This window comes from Chelon labrosus, assembly GCF_963514085.1.
Source record: "Chelon labrosus genome assembly, chromosome: 8".
Taxonomy (NCBI): Eukaryota; Metazoa; Chordata; class Actinopteri; order Mugiliformes; family Mugilidae; genus Chelon; species Chelon labrosus.
Window position 1 is genome coordinate 15,392,094 of NC_140358.1, and position 20,589 is coordinate 15,412,682.

General features: G+C 42.0%; 1 protein-coding gene across 2 annotated transcripts; it reads left to right on the forward strand.

Moving 5' to 3' along the window:
- The first annotated feature begins 652 nt into the window (after positions 1 to 652).
- On the forward strand, positions 653 to 20,293 carry kdm3b (lysine (K)-specific demethylase 3B). 2 transcript variants are annotated; one of them, XM_084550402.1, is made up of 25 exons: positions 654 to 1,462; positions 6,997 to 7,161; positions 7,931 to 8,044; positions 8,325 to 8,430; positions 10,000 to 10,124; positions 10,204 to 10,263; positions 10,408 to 11,103; positions 11,223 to 12,393; positions 12,484 to 12,700; positions 12,850 to 13,064; positions 13,181 to 13,333; positions 13,454 to 13,561; positions 13,655 to 13,782; positions 13,882 to 14,179; positions 14,274 to 14,527; positions 14,815 to 15,087; positions 15,226 to 15,397; positions 15,511 to 15,601; positions 15,835 to 15,965; positions 16,070 to 16,189; positions 16,604 to 16,627; positions 18,381 to 18,520; positions 18,621 to 18,797; positions 18,896 to 19,030; positions 19,236 to 20,292. In XM_084550402.1, the coding sequence occupies exons 1-25, from the start codon at positions 1,229 to 1,231 to the stop codon at positions 19,314 to 19,316; spliced, it is 5,388 nt and encodes a 1,795-aa protein (XP_084406528.1). In that variant the 5' UTR covers positions 654 to 1,228; the 3' UTR covers positions 19,317 to 20,292. The 2 variants fall into 2 exon arrangements, with proteins under 2 accessions (XP_084406529.1, XP_084406528.1); XM_084550403.1 differs by lacking the exon at positions 16,604 to 16,627 and having other exon boundaries at positions 653 to 1,462; positions 19,236 to 20,293.
- Positions 20,294 to 20,589: the final 296 nt, after the last annotated feature.

The following is a 20,589-nucleotide window of genomic DNA, read 5'->3' on the forward strand; positions in this document are numbered from 1 at the left end:
ACAAAATAGAAGTCGCTGTTCTTCATATTTATAGAATATACTCTATATATTACACTCTGGGCGGCACAGTGGCGAGGTGGTTCGCACTGATGCCTCACAGCGAGAAGGTCCCGGGTTCGAATCCATGGGCCTTTCTGTGTGGAGTTTGCGTGTTCTCCCTGTGTCTGCGTGGGTTCTCTCCGGGTACTCCGGCTTCCTCCCTTCCTCCCACCATCCAAACACTGGTGATTGGTGACAATTGGTGATTCTAAATTGGCCGTAGGTGTGCGTGTGAGTGTGAATGGTTGTCTGTCTCTCTGTGTTAGCCCTGCTATAGACTTTAGACCTGTCAAGGGTGTACCCCTGCCTCTTGCCCGATGACAGCTGGGATAGGCTCCAGCAGACCCCTGCGACCCTTAACAGGAATAAGCGGGTACAGAAGATGAATGAATATTACACTCTGTCCTCTAAATAAGTTACTTAACCAGACTGACTCCAAGATACATTTCAGTGAAGCGTTTGTGGCGATGTAGCACCTCCTAGTGGCCTTAATCACTAACAACAACACTACTACTGTGAAGCAAATACTACTACTACTATTACAGTTAATTTAAATTAAATTAATTAAATTAAATTAAATTAAATTAACAAATATATAAGTAGTTGTCCACCATACCCTGATGTTTTATTCAGACGTTTCTAGCGACTACATATCAATAGCTCCAGTATCAGCCTCCAGTGGGCGCCTGGTGTCTACCTGAATGGAAATATTGTATCATTTAATTATTTTGATCTGACATTACTTCGTGCTCCATCTCTGGCTAAACACTGCGGAAAAATCCTCAAGATTCATCCCCGTGTAAGACCGCCGAGCTGCCGCGCCGGGCTGCCACTAGAGGCCGCTGTTTCCACGCACTTTCTCCGCAGTGCTGCCTCCTGTCTACGAGGAGTGCGTTTGATTGTTGCAGGGCTCAATGGCGGACAGAGCAGGATAGTCGCGTTAACACCGAGGACAATAACGTTTCCACTGGCTGAATTCCTGGCGTGACCCGGTCCGCCGCCGCCGCCGCGTTTCCCCCCAAAGTGTAGCAGTCAAAACGACCTCTCTTGTGCAACAACGCAGAGAACAAAGCTCTTTTTTTTTCCGCTCGCCTCGTAGCCTTCTAGCTTTCTTGAGTTCCCATCTCCTACGGTAGAAGTTGCACTGTTCATGGTGGCTCACTAGAGGCAGCTAGCTTGTGAGCAAACCATGGGGGACTCTCTCGAATTGATAGGGAAGCGCATGTTTTTGCTTCTCGACGACGGCAGGTCCGCGAATGGATCCGAGGTCGAGCAGGCTGCCTGGGCGCGGGACTGGCTGCGGGGGACGGTGCGGGCGGTGAGCGTCATCGGCCTGGTCGCCCCGGAGGTTAGCGGAACGGAGGCGACAACAACAACCACCACCGCCACCGCCGCTGCTGCTGCTGCTGCTGCAGGGCTGACGGTCAGTGTTTACATACAAGTTGAGCCGTACTGCATAGCTACACACACCCTCCAGATAGAAACGCGAACCAGCCATTAAGTGTGTTTTTCTCGTCTTCGTTTAATTTGCTCTTAACCCCCAGCGCTGATAACATTTGTTGGTAGTCACCGTTAGCTCGTGCTGATATTAGCTAGCTACAAGTCGCAGGCGGCGAGGCGAAACTAAACTCGAGGCCGGGGATTTTCTGGCCTTCGCTTTGTTCGCCCTTTTAAGCTCCATGACATCCAGCTTCGGTGATATAAACCGGAATCTTGTAGCCCTCCGATGCCAGGATTAAATGTTTCAGTGCTTTCAAAGCGTCCGCGATTTTGTAACTAAACACCGGTAAGTAGTGAATAACAGCAATAGCTGACCAGTTCCCACGGTTAGCTAACGATAGTCTCTACTTAAAGGCCTTATAAGTTCAGAGGAGGGCGAACCAGGAATCACCTCCACTTTAGACTTTTTAATGTTTGGATTATTGCACGATTCATTTATCAAATGAAAACTAGACTTTATGAAACGGATCTTTCCAATCTGTAGTGAATCTACACTGCGAAGGCTGCTTGACTGCAGACAATTGGAAAGAGGTGTGTAAATAGAAAATTTGGGTGGCGGTGGCTGACCTACATTACACCAGTCAAAATGTAGGCAACTGGATCAGTAGGCATCTATTAAGTTTAAAAATGCCCTTTTAAACGAACACGCTCCTTTTTTTAGCATCTAACTGCATTGATTAAAAGATGAGCGAACTAAAAAGCTGGTAGAGTAAGTACCACATTAATAATAAATGTCCACTTTGTTGTTGTATGATTATTAATATATTTTTTAGGTTGTTGCAGAAATGCACTCTGCATATGTTGGAAATTATTCTTAAATGATACATAATCGTTTAAACACTTTGTAGAAAGACACATATTTCTTTTTTCCAAATTGTGCATTCACGAAAACATTTGTTGTTGTTGTTGTTGTTGGTTAAAATAAATACATGTGTGTTATCGTTTGTTTTCTTGACAATTTAGCCATCGTGATCAGATCTTTTTTCCCCCTCTTTGTTCAGACTACCTGCCCAAATTATTTTATTTTGACATATTCAGACTGTTTCCAGATTTGTCTTAGAAAAGTTCGGATCGCAATAAAACACAAAATTTTTGCTCAGCTCATACAACCTACACTTGCCGGTTTGAAGTGAGAGTCCGCTCAAATTTCTACAGGTGTGTCTCCATGTGGATAGCTGCTCAAATCAAATCGTAAATCAGTTTGTCTTTTGCATCACCTGCAACACAACCACAACATCATTAAATCTTTAGTAATGAAAGGGCCGCAGTCTGTGGACAGATGCCGGCACTTTGAGGGGAGTCTTTTGTACACATATGGTAGGACCGGACCTCCCATTGGAAAGCCATGTCACCAGCTTATCTGTGTTGTTACCACGGTTATCTAAGCCCATAGGTTGATTATCTCTTGACACACAATCTGATCTCACTGCCATTAACCAACCAAGGACGTGTACGGGTATGCACCAGTCGATCAGTGTCAGATATATCCGATTCTACGTCAGTCAAATTTCTGCACACAAGCCGCATGATGTCTCACGCCGTGCACACAGTGACAATGTATGCTAACTTGCTGACTGAGAGAATAAAACACAAAGCTCGCCGTTATGAACAAACTTGACGCGACTTGATGAAGATATCAAATGTGAAACAGCTAAAACTAACACTATAGAAAGCGACTTTGCTATCTTTCTTTTTTTAACTCTGCGACATGTGCAAGCATTGACAGTGAAAGCATGTTTACTCACAAACTGAGGTGACAAGTCAGAGATGCTCCAGTTTGTGAAGGAAAAACTTAATGCTGAGTCGATTTAATTAGTCCTAAACATATGTTGACAACAACCTTGATGTGCCTTGTTATGTTGTTTTGATTCTGTTACCTGTTTTATTTACTAAAATACAAATTCTGAACTTTATTTGAATGATTGTTATAAAGTTTGTCCACCAGGTAACAGTACAAACCTTGAAGATTTTGAATATAAATATATTTAGCTTTGTCACATACTGTTAAGTCTGTTTCATCAATCTACTATTGGGAAAGAACAACATGTTGGATAAAGTAGGAATGTACATTAAGACCTTTTCATAGTTGGATCGTATGTGTCCAAAGAAGCACTGCAAAACCTGGAGAACTGTATTTGGAGATTGGTTGGCGTGAAAGACTGGTGCACTTCTAGAGAAAATGTAAAATGTGTTTAATTGTCTTAGTGTAGACGTAACAAAATCCAACTTGACCAAGAAAACTGCAATTGGTGCATCTCTGTTGTGAGGGTGATAATGGGTGCTTCCCTGCATCTGTGTTGACTTACGAGTGAGTTTCACCACTGGTGCATTTTAAAAGTAGTTTTCCTCACAAGTTTTAACGTACCTCATCAGTACTAAAACCCTCTTGTATGTAGGCACGATGTTCAGGTCGAAGTTAAACAATAAAAAAAAATGTACTTGACAATGTCATGTTTACAAAATGTTTACATTTGGTCAGACTAGGAAAAAATGAATAGACAAGTATTAAATTATTCAAAAGAATGTTGAAAAGAAGGATAATATATGGGTCTTGGCAACAAGATGTCTTTCACAGCTGAATATGTATGTAAATGAAGTAAAGCCCTGCTCTAATTATGAACAGGCTGACACACAAACTGAGCAAAGTTGTGTAGGAAAGGTTTGATCAAAAGAAAATCTGCAGTCGTCTTAGGCCTCGTCCACACGTACAAAAACGGCCTTTTCCCTCTCCGTTTTCAATCATCGTTTCAAGAAATATCCGCGTCCACACGGATCCGTTTCAGCACGACCGAAAACGCTACTTCATATTCCAGGCCTATAGGTGGCGCTGTTTCAGTTTCAGAAATTCACCAAAAACGGAGAGGAAGAGGCGGAGCATGCGCACAAATCTTGAGCGCTGTTTACAAATCGCCTTTTTTGCTCAGCGTGGTGGCACAGGAGCATGATATTTTGCCCTTGTAACCCTAATAGGCTCAATATCTTCTCCAGCAGGAAAACTAGCATGTAGTCCGCCATTGTTGTTGATGTTGTTACGAGACGTCTTGCGGGAGGTGGAAGGCTGCTCGGGAGTGTGGCGATGACGTCATCGTTTTCCCCGTTTTCGCCATCCACACAGAAACGCAAGAGCTGCGTTTGCGAATTTCTCCACCCTGGGACCCGTTTTCAGAAAAGTGCGTTTTAGGGCTATGCGTTTACAGGATACGTGTGGACGATCGGCCAAAACGATGCAAAACTTATGCGTTTCAGCCTTTTTTTTGCGTTTACGTGTGGACGGCCCCTTAATTTCTTTGTTCCTCCTTATCACTGAGGGCAGGCAGAAGATACGGAAATCCCTGAAACTGGAGTTTCTGGTTAGTTTAAAAGCAGCCTCTCTCAGTCAGAGACGACTGATGTGAAAGCAAACACATGTGTTAGTAGTCGAGAAACCCATCTCTTGCTGATATCTAAAGTGCAAAAAGCTTGAAGCAAGACAAATATTCAGTGCAGGCAATATCTTGAATACATACAGGTAATTAGATGAAGCATTGCCGTGGATCAAAGAGAACACAGACACACTGGCTTTCCAAAAAAATCAATTTGTACTTTGGGCAAAATAACACAGCTCTTCTGGATTTCTCCACCACTCCTCTCTGTTTGTGAATAAATTGATAAGATTTAGTTGTTGTAGACAATGATGGTTTGCAGAGCGAGTTATTATAGTTTTTTGCTGAAGCCTTAATATCAAAATATGGAGTAAGAATATTAGAATATTCAATTATTTAGATGTAAGGATATGCAGTCACCGTATGAGACTTTAAGTCCTTTAAGTGGATGTTGGCAACTTCTTAATTGGTCTGTTTATCGTATTAGCCAGACACAAGCAAAATACGTAGGCTTTTTAATACATGGTCAGGGCTGTGGTTGGTCTCTAACATATACAACAGATTACAGGGATACAAGGAGGTCAGGAAAGATGAGTTTTGATTCAGTGTTGAAGATTGACTCTGTGTTGCCAAGGGAAATGTGAATTATAGAGCCTGAAGGAAAATGCAGTGCTCCTATCACAGTCTCTTTATAAGTACTTTCCAAATCTGCCAGAGGCACACAATGATTAACTGTGCAATCTGAGTTTTTAAATGGCCAGTCACCTAAAGCAAGCTGTCCACAAGTACTAGTAGCTTTAAACTGGTGCCTTGAGTGGTCTTTACTTGAAGAATCCATTCACAGAAATTTAAAGCAAGGACCATATATATTGTGTGTATTCCCGATGTTGTGTAGCCAAGCAGGTATTCTGTGTTTTACATCCTTGAGATGATTGTCTCACTAAATAGTCCCTATGGAAACTATTTATGTGGATGCCTGTGGACGTATATAGACGTACTGACCCTTTAAGTTTTAAATAAAAAGCCTCATATCTCATATCTTGTATCGGATATCTTAAAACCTTATCTGATCTTTCGTCACACCATATAGTGGCTACATACCATGTAATGGTTATATATCTTTAAAGCTAACTAAGAGACTATGTGTGAATGAACCAAACTTTTAGGCCATTCCTTTATTTTAGTTTTAGTTTCTTTTAATAAAAACGCGTCAACTCTAAAGTCTAGTCCTTTTAATAACGGGAGCATGTGAGTGGTTAAGCAGCTGACTTGATATTATCTCTGCAAAACTTACTGGAAGTGAATTTTCTACACCTATCTCAATAATCAAGTAAACACAAGCTTTAGCCCGTTCGTCTTCACACTCTCGAGCTCTGTTTGCTTTTCCTTTTGAGCCTTAGCTGGTTGATCATTTTCATACACGGTGTTAATCAATAACACTACAACTATAGCAGGCTAGCCTCGGAAACTAGGTAGTCCTGTTAAACACGTTGTGTGTGTGACTTTTTATCAGCCTTCCCGCGCAGCCACAATCTGTGTCTACTCTGCTCACGCTGCAGACACTGAAACAGGACCTTGGTCGCTTGTGCCCTTTCCATAAAGTTATTTCAAAAAAGATAGCTGTGTCCTGAGGGTTGACAGAAAAGCAGCATTGCACTGCTGACTTTTTATTAATTTAAGCCACAGTAACAGTGGAAAGTGGTATGGGTATATTCTTCATTTTTAATTTGACAAAAAGTAACTTTGCTATACTGAAGTGTGTAGGAACCAAACAGTGATCAAACCGAGACTTGAACTGATCCATGGGTTCCTACTAACAACAAATGCAGACTTTCTATAGATGTAGACATATTTTGTTGCAGTTGTATATGTAATTTAATGTTATATATGGCCTGAATTAGTTTTATTAACCAATTACACAAACAATGCAGACTGAAAAGGTTTTTTTTAGTTCTGGTAGAAATTTTATGAGACTATATATTATCATGGTTACTCTGATGTTCAGGATTTCTTTGGTGCGCTGAGGTTAGTTGTCTTGTATCCCTTAACGGTCCTTATGCTTATGTTCTCTTCTCTTTCTGTTCGTCCACTGTAGGTATTTGTGGAGTTTGAGAATGCGTCGCAGCGGTGTTCTTGGGTGCAGGTTTATGATGAGGGGGTGAAAGCGGTGCTGGTAGAAGACTCCATCGTTTGGGCCCATCGTAGCGACGGTACAGAGGCGGCTGGAGCTCCAGCGTCAGCCACATCCTGGCCCGCTCTGGTGAGTGCTCAGTTGGACAGTGACAACAAGCAAAAGCTTCTAGGATACATTGAAAATGAATGAAGTGGTCTAAAAGTGAAATGAGGTTCAGCGTTACACAGTTTACGTTACACAGGTTGTGAATAAAATTTTACCCCAAATTAAATTAGCAGACTATTTCTTGGCTGTTATCTTAATATGTTGAATATGTTATAATCTCTGTGTCAGAATAATGGTTTGTGCGACCAATCACCCATTTTTTACAGAATAAAATTAGGGTGGATATTAGCACTGATCTCCTGATTTAAGGATGGATTCAATTTTACTTGAATCACAAATAATGTAGGACCTGAAACACTATTTTTTAATCTATCTGTACGGTTTCTGTTAACAAGAAGTCAGACAGCTGAAGAGTAGTGACAGTCTGAATAGTCTATATAGCCTCATATAATGACTGTACAACTGCCCCTCATAGTCATTTCTAGATTGACAATGAGCTAATCAACCAGTTCTGCATCTATTCACACCACTCTTTACTGGACTGTCATGACTCAAGGCAGGTAATACTGTATGTCCAGCTATTATTAATTATAAAAACTGCAATATAATTGATTTTCTTTAGTCAGTACCATTAATGCCACATACCAAAAACTAAAACAGAATCACTTTACGCTCACAGTTTTGAGATTAAACACAGGTGTCTTCCTGTTGCTCCTTTGTTCTTAAGTACAGTTATTACTCATAACTCTTCATGAGGTCAAATAATTACATGGTGTTGTCTTTTCTGCAGGCTTTCCGCTCACTTGTGGACAGAGTGGGTTTAGGGTCGTCGGTTCCCATAGAGTATTTTGGAAACAAGAATTTTGCATTCCTGCCTGACAACAAAACTGCCCAGAGGTTTGAGGTTTGTGAGTTTGTTTTGCAGTGTCATTTTTTTGTGGTGTTGTGGAGTCCTTAAACAATTAGTGTATAAACTAAGTGACTGACAGAAAATGAATAACATGTTTTTATTATTACTTGAGATACAACTACTTTTTGTAGTGCAGTGAAGTTAAATCAGCTGTATCTGTTTGTTCAAGTGCAGATATTCTTCCTTGTAATATTCTAGGGTAAAGTGTCATACAGGTTTTGTTCTACATTGTACGGTGCCATTTCAGGACAGTGTGGTTTGTGGCTTTGTGCAGATTGATAAAGACATAAGACATCCTTTGCTGTTGGAGCAGCCCTCTCTGCTGGCTGCCATCTCCAGCTGGCGTGCTGACTTTGAACTACAGGAGATCTTCAGGAAGGGTAAGACTCAACCTTTCACCAGACTGTGTTTTTCTTTACTAGTTCTGCGTGTTCTCTGGGCTGTTTTGTCTAAATGACGTGTTACAAACTTGGCTCTGGATGGTAACATGAGGATATAAATAAAAGTAGTACTGTGTGGGGAGGCAAAGCGCCTTCAGGGTGTGCTGGCTGAGAGAGGGGGAGGAATGGCACTGTAAAGCTTAACACACTGATTGGGTTATACTCCTGCAACAGGTTTTCACTACGTCAATGTTGGCATTTACACCCGTGTTGAGTTTCTCTGTGTATTTTACACAATGGCGACTGGAACTCAGCGGTTGGAGTTGAAGTTAATAAATGCTGAACAACGGTTACTTTTACTGGATTTACTATAAAATTGACGGCTGTTGTGATCTGCATCACCAGGGTGTGTAGTTAAATTACTGGGGAGGTGCGCATCAGGCTTTGGCATAGAAGTGAATCATGATCATAAATTGCCATTCTGTTAAAATGTCACAGTCTCTTCCAACACTACATCATTTTCTCTTTTCAAATATTTTGTGAATAAATGTAAAACCTTGCTTGTTACACTCCGTCTCCATCCTGATGTTGCTTACCCCTGAGTGAGGGTCATTACAGATATTTCCCACATAATTAAAGCTGAAACAAGTTCTAATTTTGTGAAGCTGATCAAATTAGGAACCAAGGTATTATTGTTTAAGATTTATTTTAACTGCCTAAGCCTAGCGTATGTTGAAGATGTTAAATGTCTTTTCAATAAAAAAAAAAAACTACCAGAGACATTTCAGAGCTAGTTGATCTGTCAAAACAGTTGAGTACTTGACACAACGGTTTTGCACAGGAAAACTATTACCTAGTAGGTGACCTGATACAGTGAGGAAGAAAAATCTTAATGAGTGACTTGAAATAACCAAAATCCAAAAGGGTTCACCACAAACACGGTAAACCTTAAAAACAGAAATACTTCAGTTCACAAACACGTACTAACAAGATACAAATACAAAAGAAACTGATTGTGTTGCGGAACTAAAATCTACTAAATAAAATCTAATGTATTAAAATGATGTTAATGGAAAATTGTGGGAAACTGAAAGAAATGGCTCATGCCCCAGAGCATACCACTTTATCTGTCAGATGGTTTTGTTATAGCTTGGACGTGTTATGCTGCCAGTGGAACTTACAAGCTCACATTTACTGATGATGCATCAGTGACTAGTTGAACTTGTTAGAAAATATTTGACCATTTATAGTGAATAAAGTCTAGACATACAGTCAAAGCAACCAGAGCTTTGAAAACTATCCTTAAAGAATTAACAGCCCGTGTATTTAATGCTAAAACCGTAAAGTGATCTCTTGTCCATGGATCTCAGTGTTGTCTGAATTTAACTAAGTAATGTCTGGCATCAAGTCTGTCACGTCTGCGCCACATTTAACTATGCAGGAGAGATCAGAGCTGCTGAGGGTTTTTATGGAAATAAACATCTGGGTAACATCCACTTGACAATAACAAACTCTCATTTCAGTCTGCCACTATCTAACTCATACTTTTTTCATTGCTCATTTCCTTAGGTTCATACACTATTCAAGGACGCAGGGTTCGTGTGTACCAGCCAGAGTTTGAAGAGTGCTGGGCTTCAGGACTGGTCTCACAGCATGACCCGATCTCTCACATTATGGAGATTACTTTGGATAAGGTAACATTTATGCTTTGCCTGTATACATCTTCATCATTTTATGAAAAGATGCAACTTAAAGACCACCTTTTTGCTTTAGGGAGAAGAAAATCAGATTGTAGATCCTCGCGTGATACACGTCATGCTGACAGAGGAGGAGGTGAGATCACATCATAAACATAACTATTCTTTGTGATTGGTTGTACTGTACTGTAAATTTAATTCAACATAATCTTTTTTACACATTACATTTAAAAAAAAAATATGTTAACTTAATTATTCCTCAATGTTTTCCTTTTTTTAGCTCGGTAAGAATGGGCGGCGAAGGAAAGACAGTGAAACAATGAAGGGAGATAGTGGGCGCAGACGTAGAACTGCCTCAGAAGGTGAGGATGACTTGAACTTGAAACGGTTTAAAGGAGCAGGCGATGCGGGAGATGCACAGAACTGTGGCGACTCCAACAAAACTCCAGTGGAAGGAATGGGGATTTGGGCTGGAGACTCCAATGAAAGAGTCAGCAGCACAACCAAAAACGGGAGCTCTTCAGATGGATCCTTTCCTCAGGGCAGAGTGTCCTCCCCCAACACCAACTCCTCACTCCAGATGGACCAGTCAAACGCCACTTCTCGCTGTCCTGCCAGTGTCAAAGAAAATGGTCGCTCACTCTCCACACAAGGAGCTGCAGACTCAACCACCACCATAACTCATACCCCTACCCCTCCTCCCCTTAAACCAGCTCCCTCCCCCTTCTCCACCACATCTTTTCCATCACTAGGCCAGATGCCAATCCTGGTCCCTGGAGCGCCAGCCCCCAAGGCCTCCCCATCACCCCAGCCAGACCGAGAGGAGGCCTGTCAGTCAGCGTATTCCAAAACAGCTGCTCTTGTTTCCCCGGGACCTGTCACCATCTCTTGGTCACAAGACAGTGGCCCCAGTGTGGCACTTTCTGCGTCTGTGGGTTTTAGTCCTAAAGCTCCCACCTGGGGAAGCCAGACTGAGGTAAAACAATCAATATGATCAGTACTGACAATGCCATTATGTGATCCCTGTGCCATTAATCACAGTTTTGTTTCTGTTACTAATATAATTTTACTCTGCCATATTGTTTTGTTTCCCAGGGTTCTAAAACAGCATCAGGGTTTCGTTTGTCCCAGGCAGTACCCACTGCTCCTGTATTTGGCGACATTACCTCTCAGACCAATGGAGCTCCTACCACAACCTCCCAGGACACTCCCAGGCCTTTTGGCTTTGGTTTTGGTGGAGCAAAGAATGAGACTCCATCTCAGCAAGACCAAAATTTGTTTTTTCAGTGCATGACCCAGAATTCGGGCTCCAGCCCAAGCCTAACTTCTGGTCAGACCCCATCCAAGGACACTAATTACTTCACTGCAGTGTCTAAAAGCTTGACAAAAGAGCCCCCAAGCCTTTTCAAGCCAGCAACTTCCACTGAAGGGCTTAAAAAGCCTGAGCAGCCCAAAGTGCCTGAGGCCCAACCAACGGGAAATGGTGTGTTCAACAAATCATCATCGGCCTTCCAGGGCATGGCTGGATCAGCAGGAGGACGGAGCTCTGGTTTAAGTGTCTCTGGAGCCCAGTGTGCTTCCAAGAAGAACAATAATAATGGAACTTCTGTAGGGGCCTTAGGACTGCAGACTGGCTTTAATTCTTCAGAAAGCCACCAGAACCTTTTTCTACAGGCCTCCAAAGAGCCTGCTAATCCGTTTCTAGCATATGGGGATAAAACCTCCCACACATCTTTTGCTGGCCTCACTGGAACTGAGCCACAGACTCTTGGTCCGGCCGTGGACAGCAGCAAGCCAAACCTGTTCACTATGGCGGAGCCACCTAAGGGGATTCTGTCTTCCCCTTTCCCAGCACACTCAGCAGCTGCTTCATCCAGCTCTTCCTCCTCTCCGGCACCATCTTCATCTCAGAGGTTACAGAACGAAGGGACTGTAGCAAAGGAGGAGCAAGAACTTGGGGAGATGCCTACATCCACCTCAGGCTGCCCCATGTTTGGAAGCACTGGCCCCAGTGGGATGGAGGAAGTACCCGTACCCTTTGACCAGAGCCAGTCACAGAAATTCAGTCTGGAAGAAAGAGGCCAATCATCTAAACGTGACTCTGACTCCAGCAGCAACAGTGACCTGTCAGACCTGAGTGAGAATGAGGAAGGCCTGGAGAAAGGCCAAGTCCCAGGAGGACCTCCTGCCAAAGATGGGACCATTCTGCAGAAAACTAAAGTCCAAGGGGCTCCTAAGAGCCGTCCACGTAACAAGCCTTTCAAAGGTAAGTCTTCTACACTTGTATGTACCTGAGAATTTGTTATGGCGATAGACTAGATAAGGAACAGAGTTAACGCTAAGATGTCTCTACCAGTGGGCCAGTCGGTACTAAAAGACCAGAGCAAGGTGCGTCGTCTGAAGCAGTCTGGTGAGTCCTTTCTCCAAGATGGCTCCTGCATCAATGTGGCCCCTCACTTGCACAAGTGTCGCGAGTGTCGTCTGGAACGTTACCGGAAATATCGGACTACAGACGAAGACAGTGATGGTGATGATGACCCGAATGTCGCCTGTCGTTTCTTCCACTTCAGAAGGTATAGTCGTATATGATCATTGTGGTAAATAGTTACAGTATTGCCTTAGTTTGGTTGTTTTTAGTGGCATAGTGGAATTATCAGAATAGAGAAAAAAAATCTTTGCAATTCTTAGATATTAAACTAACCCTTTCTTTGACTCAAACCAGGTTGGCTTTCACTCGTAAAGGTGTACTGCGTGTTGAAGGCTTCTTAAGTCCTCAGCAGAGTGATTCTATGGCTATGGGTTTATGGCTACCTGCACCAGCTGTCCAAGAGGGGCTCGACCTAGACACGTCTAAGTACATCCTGGCCAATGTGGGAGACCAGTTCTGTCAGTTGGTCATGTCTGAGAAAGAAGCCATGATGATGGTAGAACCTCACCGTAAGTATAAAGACATCTCACCTGAGATCATGTTTCTTCACATTGACAACACTCAACCTGTTTTTTCCATGTATATATAATAATCCAGTTCCTTTTTTTTTTTTTTTGTTCTTCAGAGAAAGTGGCGTGGAAACGTGCTGTGCGAGGTGTCCGAGAAATGTGTGATGTGTGTGAGACTACCCTGTTCAACATCCACTGGGTTTGTCGCAAGTGTGGCTTTGGAGTATGTCTGGACTGCTATCGGCTGCGGAGGAATAGGCCAAGAGAGGGTGAGTCATCTCACTGTGAGATGGTCAATGTATTTATTACAGTGTCACAGCATTTATCTGACAAGTTTTGCATATTTTAATGAAATATTGTTGATTGAGTCAATTTATTTTTTCCTTCAGATGTAGATGAAACTCCAGAGGATGAGGTTTTCTCTTGGTTGAAATGTGCCAAAGGCCAACCTCATGAGCCGCAGAACCTCATGCCTACACAGATCATACCTGGGACAGGTAACATAGATTACTGATTGAATCACAATCATATAGATCTCGTATTGGTCCAATGAGTGGTAGATGAATGATTATATTGCCTTTTTTCTTTAGCTCTTTACAACATAGGTGACATGGTGCACTCGGCAAGAGGCAAGTGGGGTATTAAAGCCAATTGTCCGTGTGCCAGTCGACACACCAAGCCTTTAGTGCGTCCTACTGCTCCCAATGGAATTTCACAGGTACTGTTTTGATAGATCAGTCTTTTCTTAGTCCTGCATTTTGAAAATTGTTTAACTCAAAGGGTTTTTTTTTTTCTCTGCTTGTGTTTGTCTCATCAGTCTTCAACGAGCAGTGGAGGTGGCCTTGTAGCTGCAGCCTCTGGTATTGGCACCACTCCAAAACCAGAGGGAGAAACATCAGTGATCAAAACAGAAACTACGCAAACAGCAGCGCCATCAGACAGTGGAGGTGGGGAAAGTGTCGGAAGTACCAGTAACTCCATCGGTGCTACATCCTCACCCTGTTTAGTCACCCAGTCCTCTGTCAAGGAGTCACGCTCATCAGGAGAGGGCAACAGCTCTGCTCTGCACTGGCTTGCAGACTTGGCCACACAGAAGGCCAAGGACGAACCCAAGGGTAAGTTGGAGATAGGAAATGCTTAGTCAGTATAATTTAGTGCATAAAAATGTCAATATCAGATTTGAAGTTACATCCTAACATCTCCTTCCAGAATCCGGTACTCTTCGCTCCATAATGAGTCGAGACAGTCGGCCTCCCTTCGGTCTGGATTCACTCAGTGCCCTATCAAAGCCTTCTGCTTCCAGCCCTAAGCTATTTAACAGCCTGTTACTGGGCTCAAGTATGGCCCAGTCTAAACCTGAGGGGTCCAGTCTCCGAGACCTGCTCAACTCCGGACCGGGCAAACTGCCCCAGGGCCCTGGAGAGAGTGGAGTACCATTCCCTTCTGTTTTTACCTCAGCAGGAGTACGTATGAATTAAATAATTAATTATTTTGTGATTTATATACATATCTGCTGTGTATTATTAAGTCTATCAGCATGAACTCATCATTGTGCCTCAAGACATTTTGTATGTGAAACCCACTGTTGGAATAACTGCATTGTTTTGCTGCCACCTACTGGTGTAGTAATGAATCATGTTTGTTCAGTAAATCTTGAGGCACAAACTATAAAAAAAAGACAAAAGATGTGATAAAACTTTGACTATAGGTACACAGTTGAGTAACTCACAATCTCCCTATGATCTGTCAGAGTGACAAGTTGAAGAGCAGCCTTCCGAACTTCCTGGATCACATCATCGCCTCAGTTGTGGAGACCAAGAAGGCAGAGGGCCGTCGAACTGGGACCTCTGAAGGTGGTGAACTCAGTGTGCTGGGGGCCCGCAAAGATGGTGTAATGGGCCTTAGTGTTTTGGAACCACATACCTCACACTCCTGGCTCTGTGATGGGCGACTCCTTTGCCTGCAGGATCCCAGCAACAGCAACAACTGGAAAATCTTCAGAGAGTGCTGGAAGCAGGGACAAGTAAGAATCACTCTTGGTATCGTTACATAAACATTATGGAACATGGATAAAGAAAGAATGCCTAAGTGACAGTTGGGTTGAAATTTTACTTGAGTGGTTTAAGTTATTCTTGTCGTATCTCTTTTCTTTTGTTCCCAGCCTGTGTTGGTGTCAGGGATACATAAGCGCCTGAAATCTGAATTGTGGCGGCCTGAGGCCTTCAGCGAGGAGTTTGGAGACCAGGATGTAGACTTGGTCAACTGTAGAAATTGTGCTATTATCTCTGATGTTAAGGTGCGAGACTTCTGGGACGGCTTTGAGGTTATCGCCAGTGAGTACCCAAAATTTTGAAGTCTGGATTCACGTGCAATTCGTGTACTATTGATCACATGTCTCTCTGATATTTGTCAAATGTCATGAATAGTTTTCTTTTTATGAACGCAGAGCGACTGCAAGATGCTGATGGTCAGCCCATGGTGTTGAAATTAAAGGATTGGCCTCCAGGTGAAGATTTCAGAGACATGATGCCCACCAGGTAAGACACCCATGTGTTGTGTCTCTTTATTTTTTAAATTTTATTGTGTCTTTATTTGTACACATAAATGCCATGTGTGTCATAAGCATTTTTAAAACCAGAAGCCAACCAAAAATATGACTCTGAATTTGACTTTGGAATTTTGTTGTGAAACATAAATTCAAATAAGCTATAAAACTAAATTTCCATCTTTCTGGTGCTAGGTCATTTATTTGTTTTTGTAAATTTTTCAGGTTTGACGACTTAATGGACAACCTCCCCCTGCCCGAGTACACGAAAAGAGATGGCCGTCTAAACCTTGCCGCTCGCCTCCCCAACTTTTTTGTGCGTCCGGACCTTGGGCCTAAAATGTACAACGCTTACGGTAAGAAGGATTTTCTTACTCTGACGGTTTCTTTTTGTTTGTTTTTCTCCTTATTTCCAGTATATATTTGTCTTCATTCTTTTCTCTCTCTCTTTTACCCTTAGGCTTAATTTCAACTGAAGACAGGAAGGTGGGAACCACTAACCTCCATCTGGATGTATCCGATGCTGTCAATGTCATGGTCTATGTTGGCATTCCTCACGGAGAAGGGAACCAGGAAGAAGGTCAGTAGACTTAAACACACTCTTCATATCATGGACCCTTTCTGTTTTACTTTCACAAACACTCCCACACTCCCGCATTTGTTACAAGCCACCTCACCAGTAATTGAACAACTAAATGTTATTAAAATGACTGCTTCCTTCCCAAAACACTAAATTATATTTTTATTCACAATACTGCTGTCAGTATTTTTTTTTTTTGTACCACATTCAAAATAGGTAACACATACATAAAAACAATTTAAAGCATTTGATATCACTAACAACAATCTTGTGCATATTTTCACAAGTTTGTCCCAAACGTCACAATTGGACTGTTTTAGTTGTGCCAGGCTTGATTTGGCTTGGATAAGACCCTGAGAAGACCCTTTAGTGGGTCTCATTCATTTACATTGTGGCAAAATTTCTCATTCACAGAGGCAGATATCTCCGGACGCAAAGGTCTGTAGACTTTCAGTTGTATCACTTGAGTAGCATGCCCTTCTTCTTGACTAACTCCCCTTCTTCACTCCTCTACTCCATCCTTATGGTATTAAATGTGCAGTAGGGGCCAGAGCACTGGGGTCATCCCTTAGTTTCTACTGTTGCATGATGTGTACCCTGTTCTTGATTTCTTTGAAAATGCAACCTTTATTTTACCAGATAACAGATGGCATTGAAAGTCCCATACTCACCCTCTAGACATCCAGGCTTTCTTCTTCTATGTGGATTATAGGGTTGAGTTAACAACATTTGCAGCAGTGTGAAATCCATGAACTGCCATGGAGTTCAGACTTCGTATAGTTACTGCACTGAGAGGCTCTACAGTTGGTTTTGGGCGCGCTGTGCTCTGGTCCTTACACTGTGGAGAAAAGTTTGAATGAAGGGCATTTAGAGTCTGCATCCCTATTCCCACCCATCACAATGATTTAGACAGACATACACGCAAAACTAGGGATGGGCATCATTAGGATTATATCAAGACAAATAATGCGTATCAAGTATACCTCCATAATATAATCTTCCTATCAGATAGACCTGAAGAATTGAAAGTTGTTGATTAATTGATCATTGGGAGACTAGATAATGCAGGCAAACAACAACATTGAATAAACAACCTTTACTTACTGATAGCAGTACCTGATGTTCCTGGAGCTTGACAGTACGATGTTTCTAACCACTCTGGTCCCTCTATTAATTTCAGAACAAGCCTCCTACAGGCTTACAGTCCTCATGCACTAGCGCCCCCTTCTTTTTAGGACCAGGAAATAAATATATGCATTGATTTTGCCTGTCAGCTGATTCCAAGGCTGGGAAAGGACAAAAAAGAACAACTATGCCAGTAAACACGTTGTTTATATGACTTCACCCACTGGTCACATGGCTAGGGGGCGAATCAAACCTCCAAACGTGTTCGTTTTCTCTTATCAGTACTAAACTGAGATGTCAGTCGACTCTAAGGCAGTAGTTTTAGCTGCTTATAAATCAACATTAGGCTGTGAATGTGAATGTTGTGTCAGTAAATGTGATTGTGTAGTCTGTAACTCGTCCTCTTCTTTGCCCTAGTGGTTCTCAACTGATGTGGCCACACGATCCATATTTGTCTGTCGTCAAAGGCCTAACACTGTTTTTCTTTTAAAATGCATTGATTTGTAGAGTTAACCGTCACGTAATCTATGAAATAATAGTAGAAACATAAGTCTTGGCATGGTATTTCATACTTTGCCAAATGCTATATTAATTAGTCTAAGTTCTTTGGCAACAAACTATGAACACAGAAGACTAGTGCTTGTGTCATGACAGTTGCATCCTTTAAATAATACTATAAGACATGTTGTAGTGCATTTAAAAATAGGTTTGCTACAGCATACAATAGTGAAGTCCACTTAGGATGGACTTGCAGTCTACTACTGGCTCATGAGCCTCCAGTTGAGAACTACAGCTCTGCATTGTTTTTGTCCAACATTATGATGGATGTACATTTATTACGTTGTTCAAGGATTATGCTCTGAAAGATGGTACATTTAGATTTAATAGTGCTAATCACTGTCCCAAGACTGATGCGTGATGTGTTAGTCAAACATGAAACAGTCTTGTCTATGAAGGCACTTAAAGAAAAAAACTTGACTGCAATATATTGTTGTCATAGAGACACTGCTGATGACTGTCTGGGGCCCTCTATGTGTGTGCGTTGTTGCTTGTGTTTGGCTTACAGAGGTCATGACAACGATTGAGGAGGGTGATGTGGATGAAATGACGAAGAGGAGGGTGTACGAGGGAAAGGAGAAACCGGGAGCTCTCTGGCACATCTACGCGGCCAAGGATGCTGAGAAGATCAGAGAATTGCTCCGCAAGGTCAGCAGCCAGTAGACTTCTGTCTAAAACAACTTCAGATCCCATGAGCTGCATTATCATTAGCTATACTTGTGACATACTTTACTCTTATTTATATCAGGTGGGAGAGGAGCAAGGCCAAGAGAACCCTCCAGACCACGACCCCATTCATGACCAGAGCTGGTACCTGGACCAGGTGCTCCGCCGCAGGCTCTATGAAGAATATGGTGTCCAAGGCTGGGCTATTGTACAGTTCTTAGGAGATGCTGTATTTATCCCTGCGGGAGCACCACACCAGGTCAGACATTATGTTATATTAAGAGAATTTCTACCCCTACCACTTACCCAATGGGTCAGTATAAATATGTGTTTCATTCTGTGTTTTTCTCCTCTCAGGTACACAACCTGTACAGCTGTATCAAGGTGGCAGAGGACTTTGTATCTCCTGAGCATGTGAGGCACTGTTTCAGACTGACCCAGGAGTTCAGACACCTTTCCACTACTCATACAAACCACGAGGACAAGCTACAGGTTGGTGTTTTTTACTCTTGACATGTAGCGTTAATGTCACTCAGAGATTTTTGGTGTTATTACCATGGGACATACGCACATCCAAGTACAGATAATAATATGGGAATTTTAGTAGCCAACGCAAGTCGTTGTGAGGTATTGTTATGTGGCAGGACATTTTTTTTGCATCTGTCATTGTTTTAACACCCTGTTGTTTTTCTCTCAGGTGAAGAACATCATCTATCATGCAGTGAAGGATGCTGTCGGGACACTGAAGGCCCATGAACCTAAACTAGCACGCCCTTAGTTCCCCTCTCCAAACAACCAGCCTCTGAAGACCACTCCACTACACAAGCAGCATACACAAGTACAAGCTGCAGAGTACAAAGATACTGTAGGTTTTTGGGGGCAGTGAAGGTTTGGTTTTGGGGGGGAAAAAACGTTTATTTTGGGGAGGGATTATTTGGGGAGGGGCTAATCAGCAGTGCTTCGATGAAGGTGGTCCTTTGTCGTTGTTACACAGTACGCTCAAACTTGTCTAGTTGTTTTCCTTTTTTTATTAACTCTGTATTTAAGGTCAGTGTGTTCTGTTTATTTCATTGTATATGTAAGATGTGAGAGTAAGGGAGGTAAAAGCTGACGTGCCTTTGGAGCAGAGGTTCAGCTACAATATAAGCAACTGACAAAATGTGAGTACTGGGCTAACTTACCTATTATGACAACGTTGATATTATTTTCTTCAATAGGAGCAAGGTTAACCTGTTTTGTAGATTTTTTTTGGTTGAAGTTTTTAAACAGCTGATTGTTTCTGCCCTCTGTGGCTGAAATTAATGTGTGAAGCAGCCAGTCAAGGGAAGCAGACCAAAGTTTTGTATGTTTAGTTTTCTTATTTCACTTTTAGAGTAAGAAGTCTTTTCTTTTTATACGCCACAACGTAATGTGTAAAGAGGGCTTCAGAGAGGGCAGTGTTTTTTTTTTTTCCACTCGTCTTTGTCCCGGTGGCTGAATGAACTGCTGACTTCTAACGTTGTTCAAGAATCACAATTGCAGCTGAACAGAACTACTGGCCATTAACATTGTATCAATATATATATTGATCTTAGCAGTCTGTTTGATTTTTCACAATAAAGTTTACAAAAATGAATGTTCTTAAATGCTTATTCTTGTAAATCTTTTATGCATGTTCAACCATGGTGAACATAAGACAAGGAAACGTAGTGAAAAAATTCCTTTTATAAGTTAATCTACTGATTATTTGTTTTGTCCGGCTAACGGTTCATAAACGAGAAAGGCAGCGAATAATAATAATAAGACAATGACCGATGATCACATATTTTGTAATTTTTTTCTTTAAATGATATTCAAGAGGAAAAATTTGAAGAGGCCAAGACATCAGTCTTTCTGTGACTTACACAGTCAGATATTGAAACAGCAAAAGATAATAAGGTGCAATAATATGGATGGACGCCCGTTAACATGAAAAAGTTGGAGAAAAACACAAATAAGCAAGATGAAAATTTTAATTCATAGTAAAAAAACGCCAAACACAGGACGTCAGCATGGATTAACTTCTTTTTATG